Source organism: Malurus melanocephalus, unplaced genomic scaffold (genome assembly GCF_030028575.1).
Source record: "Malurus melanocephalus ecotype Western Australia unplaced genomic scaffold, MMel_1.1 scaffold_693, whole genome shotgun sequence".
NCBI lineage: Eukaryota > Metazoa > Chordata > Aves > Passeriformes > Maluridae > Malurus > Malurus melanocephalus.
In genome coordinates, this window is record NW_026623925.1 from 196,551 (window position 1) to 200,255 (window position 3,705).

Genomic DNA, 3,705 nt, shown 5'->3' on the forward strand with positions numbered 1-3,705 from the left:
TCAATGCAACTCTCGATACAGACTTGGCTCCTGTTTTGAACAATCTCTGTTTTCCCAAGTTAAGAAGAAAAAGATCATTAGTGCAGCTCTCTCCTCAGGTCACTGATAGCAGTGTCTGAGGTGGGATTCAACAACTACCAGAGGGCACAAAAAAGCTTTAGGCAGAAGCAGGAATAAACAGCACAATAGTGTAGTCCTAACATCATCTTATTTCATCTGGTTAGAAAATAAATTTGTAACTCAACTATTTCAAACCATCCCTGCTCTGGGTTAATGAGATTAATCAAATCTAAGTGGTGTGCAACTTTTATGCTTTTAAACAKTTCTTACCTGAGAGTGAAAATTTGAAATTGTTGTTGTTTCAATATCCTTCTTGCCCAAAATTTCCATTTTCACTGGAGTGTTTGGAAAGTTAAAAGCAAAGTAATCCAGGAAGTCTGGTAAATAAGCAGCTGCTCCGTGCACTATGGCTAAAGCATAGTAAGCTGCATTTTTATCATTTTCACTGAATGACAACGCAAGAAACTCTTCTGCAAATCTCTCCATCTCCACTGGAGACAAAAATGAGAGTTCATCCATGTAAGCATGCAGGACCAGGGCACCTCCATTGGACTGATGCTCCTCGTGAATGAAGTTACTGAATTTAGTGCCAGTCTTCAGGAAGCTGCTGCGAACAGAGTGCTCCTGGTGTGTCACAAACGGGGTTTGTACTCCCTGGGGTATCCGATATTCCTGCATGCCCAAGTTCAGTCTGCACAGCTGCTCATCCTTCAGGTACCTGAAGGATTCCTTGTTCATTTCCAGGTTGTCACACTGTCCTTGAGACAGAGTCTCCTTGTCAATGCGAGTGAGCCCAGCACACACCGTCTGCACTTCCTTGTTGTACATCTTCAGGCGTTTTCCCCTCACATCTTCCCGGTGTTTCTTTTTCTTTTTTTTCTTTATCTTCTTCATAATAAGACTGTCAGCTCGCTGGGTTTTGCCATTTTCATCTGGAGTTTCTGGCAGCAACAATAAAGAGAAGATTAGAGTTCTGCAGTTGCAGCATATTCACCCCAAAAGAATTCAGGCCTCTCACTTGCTGAAGGGATCTATTCCCAGGGAGACTGATCAATAGTAAAACATTGCATTTTTGGTTGTATAATTAAGTCAAAAGTCAGGGTATCTACTATTATAAAAATAAAGCCTTGAATTAAGGAAAACTACCAAAACTCTACCTTCATATTTTAGAATTATTTCCATTTTAACAGATTGATTAGAATACCTTTAAAAGGAATCTGTATTTCAGAACATCTATAATTAAGTACATTAATAACTTCTGACATTTAAGGCAGTGCCATGCAGAGGAAGAGGATAAACAAGTATGTGTAACATTTAAACATTAAGACTTACATTACAGAACACTTCCCTGATTTTGGACACATGATACAGAAGCAAAATAGAGTAGAGCTGAAGACATACACAGTTTACTGACATGTAGAGGTAAAAATACTTAAATAAATTGTAGACTGATGATCTTGTAAAAATAAAGGATCCAAATTATCACATCAACAGCTTCAGTCTTATAGTTAAGTACTCAGTTAATGGAGAGAAAGAAATTAAGAGGCAGTTTTGGTTGTTTGGGGTTTTTTTTAAGGTTAATCAACCTCTAAAAGTCTGAGAGATAAAACGTAAAGAAGTAGATCTRTCAGGCAAAATGGAATAGTTTAAGTTGTTCAGCTTTCCAGAATAAAATCTAATTCAAATAACATTAAGCAAGGACCAAAGGTAATTAGAAAACTCGATTCTCCAGCTGTTAAAAACTCAATTGCCAAGACAAGATTTTAATGCACCTGAATCAAAGAACCATAAAATCCAACAATGCCCATAAATCTCCAGGAGCTGTTACCAGGATAGCCACGGGGATGAGAGCAACCTGCTGCTGAAGGCAACACCTGACCAGAAGATGCACTAACTACAGTTTTACAGTTCCCCCTCAGCACAGGGCTTTGGGCTAACAAAATTTCCTTCCTTTGGCTGCACATTGAYATTCCTTTTTATTTTCTCAGAGCACTTGAAATAAATATATAAATAAATAAAATATGCGACATTGTTACACTGTTTTATGAGACAGGGTGTAGTGATTAATACAGGCAGTTCCAGGTTCTTCAGCGTAACCAGTATTTAACTGGATCATTACTGGTTTGGTCTCAGAGCTCGTTACTGGAGAGGGTTGACCTTCATAACAGCCTGGTGTAAGGAACAGCGTTACTCATGGAGCAAAGAAAGAGCTGATTGCTTAATCATCACTTCATACAATAGTCTCAGGACCTGAAATACAAGTTTTCACCGTGCTGCTGCAGCTCTTGCAAACAGCAAAGGCCCTGATCTTTCTATTCCAGCCAGGGAAACCAGGAAAAGCAGGGTGGTATCACTTGTTTTAGGAAGTCAACTGAAACGAATCTTGGAATGAGATTTTCTGCAAGACTTGGATATGAGAGGTGCACGAGTTTGTTCAATTACTGGGCTCTCAAGTACAAGCACTGCTTTACTCACTCAGTGAACGTGCAATTCACACACCAGATATTTGTCCTGGTGGGACCAGAGATCCCAGGCTGGAACTAAACAAGAATTTCATGCCACTACTGAGCTGTTTGGAATACTTCCCTAAACACRTTTCTAAGAATATTTGTTTGTTAAAGTTTTCTTATTTTAAGCATTTCTGATTTTAAAATGTAGCTTAAAAATCTCACACACTTTAATTCAGAGTATCTTCCTATTTGAAGTCATTCCCTAATAGCAAACAGAGATCGAGGAACCTTTGCATTTGGGAGCTTCCAGTGAACACTTGTCTGTTTTTTCAGCATAAAAGCTGCTGCTGGATCCACTGARCACAGCAGAGCCCTACTATTACAGTGAGTAACTGCTGTATTCARTGAAGCGAAACAGTGACATTATAATAATGTCTGGCAATCTTGAAGGAAATAAAGTTTTAATTATTCCTTTAAATAAACAGAAAGCCTCCAGCACCTCAAACACAAAACAAGCTATGGACAGGTCACTAACGTATGGGCTCAGCAGTGAGGAAGAATGACAACAGTGCCAATAACTCAGATACTCTAAAATGATCAGACATCCCACAGCTGAACCAGAACCACTATTAAACAGCAAAAACAGTGGGGATGCTCACTGTCACCTGGGGCCACAGATAAGCACRGTACAGGCAATGCAATAGGTAATTTAATGAGACTATACATAAAAATAAAAACTGATCGTCAGGAAAAAAAATACAGCCCTATTTCAAAAGGTGCTACCCATACAGCTGAGGAGAGGCATCGAAGAGCTTCAGATTAGCAAACAGCTTTTCTCTGCAAATCTGGAGTTTTGATGCTCATTTTCACGCTGWTTAAGCCTGATTAAGAGGCCTTATTTAATTCTGGGTTATAGCTGACACAGTGATGCTCCAGTCTACAAAGATACACARCTCCAAACTTTCACTAAATAAACACTGATAAAACTGCAGAGGTTTACAATCACTAGCTTTTACAGTCATTATTCAAGCACAGTGGTGTGGAAGCATTAACCAGTGGAGAAAAGTCCCTCCTAGCAATAGTTTTGTCTGTTCTTAAGACAGTCATATCTAGAGTTTACTCTACAGACACTTGACTTCTGTAAGCAAGTGCTTCTTTGGTTTCTTTGGCACAAAACCTGCCCATACACTCCTCG

The 3,705-nt window shown here is 39.2% G+C and overlaps 1 protein-coding gene across 1 annotated transcript in view; it reads right to left on the reverse strand.

Moving 5' to 3' along the window:
- Positions 1-1,044, reverse strand: part of RSBN1 (round spermatid basic protein 1) — a gene marked incomplete at its 5' end in the record, with an annotated part of 15,180 nt that extends 14,136 nt beyond the window's left edge. Inside the window, one exon of the mRNA XM_057384220.1 lies at positions 331-1,044. Coding sequence (XP_057240203.1) covers positions 331-1,044 — 714 coding nt within the window. The remainder of the gene's footprint in view (positions 1-330) is intronic.
- Between the last annotated feature and the right edge of the window lie 2,661 nt (positions 1,045-3,705).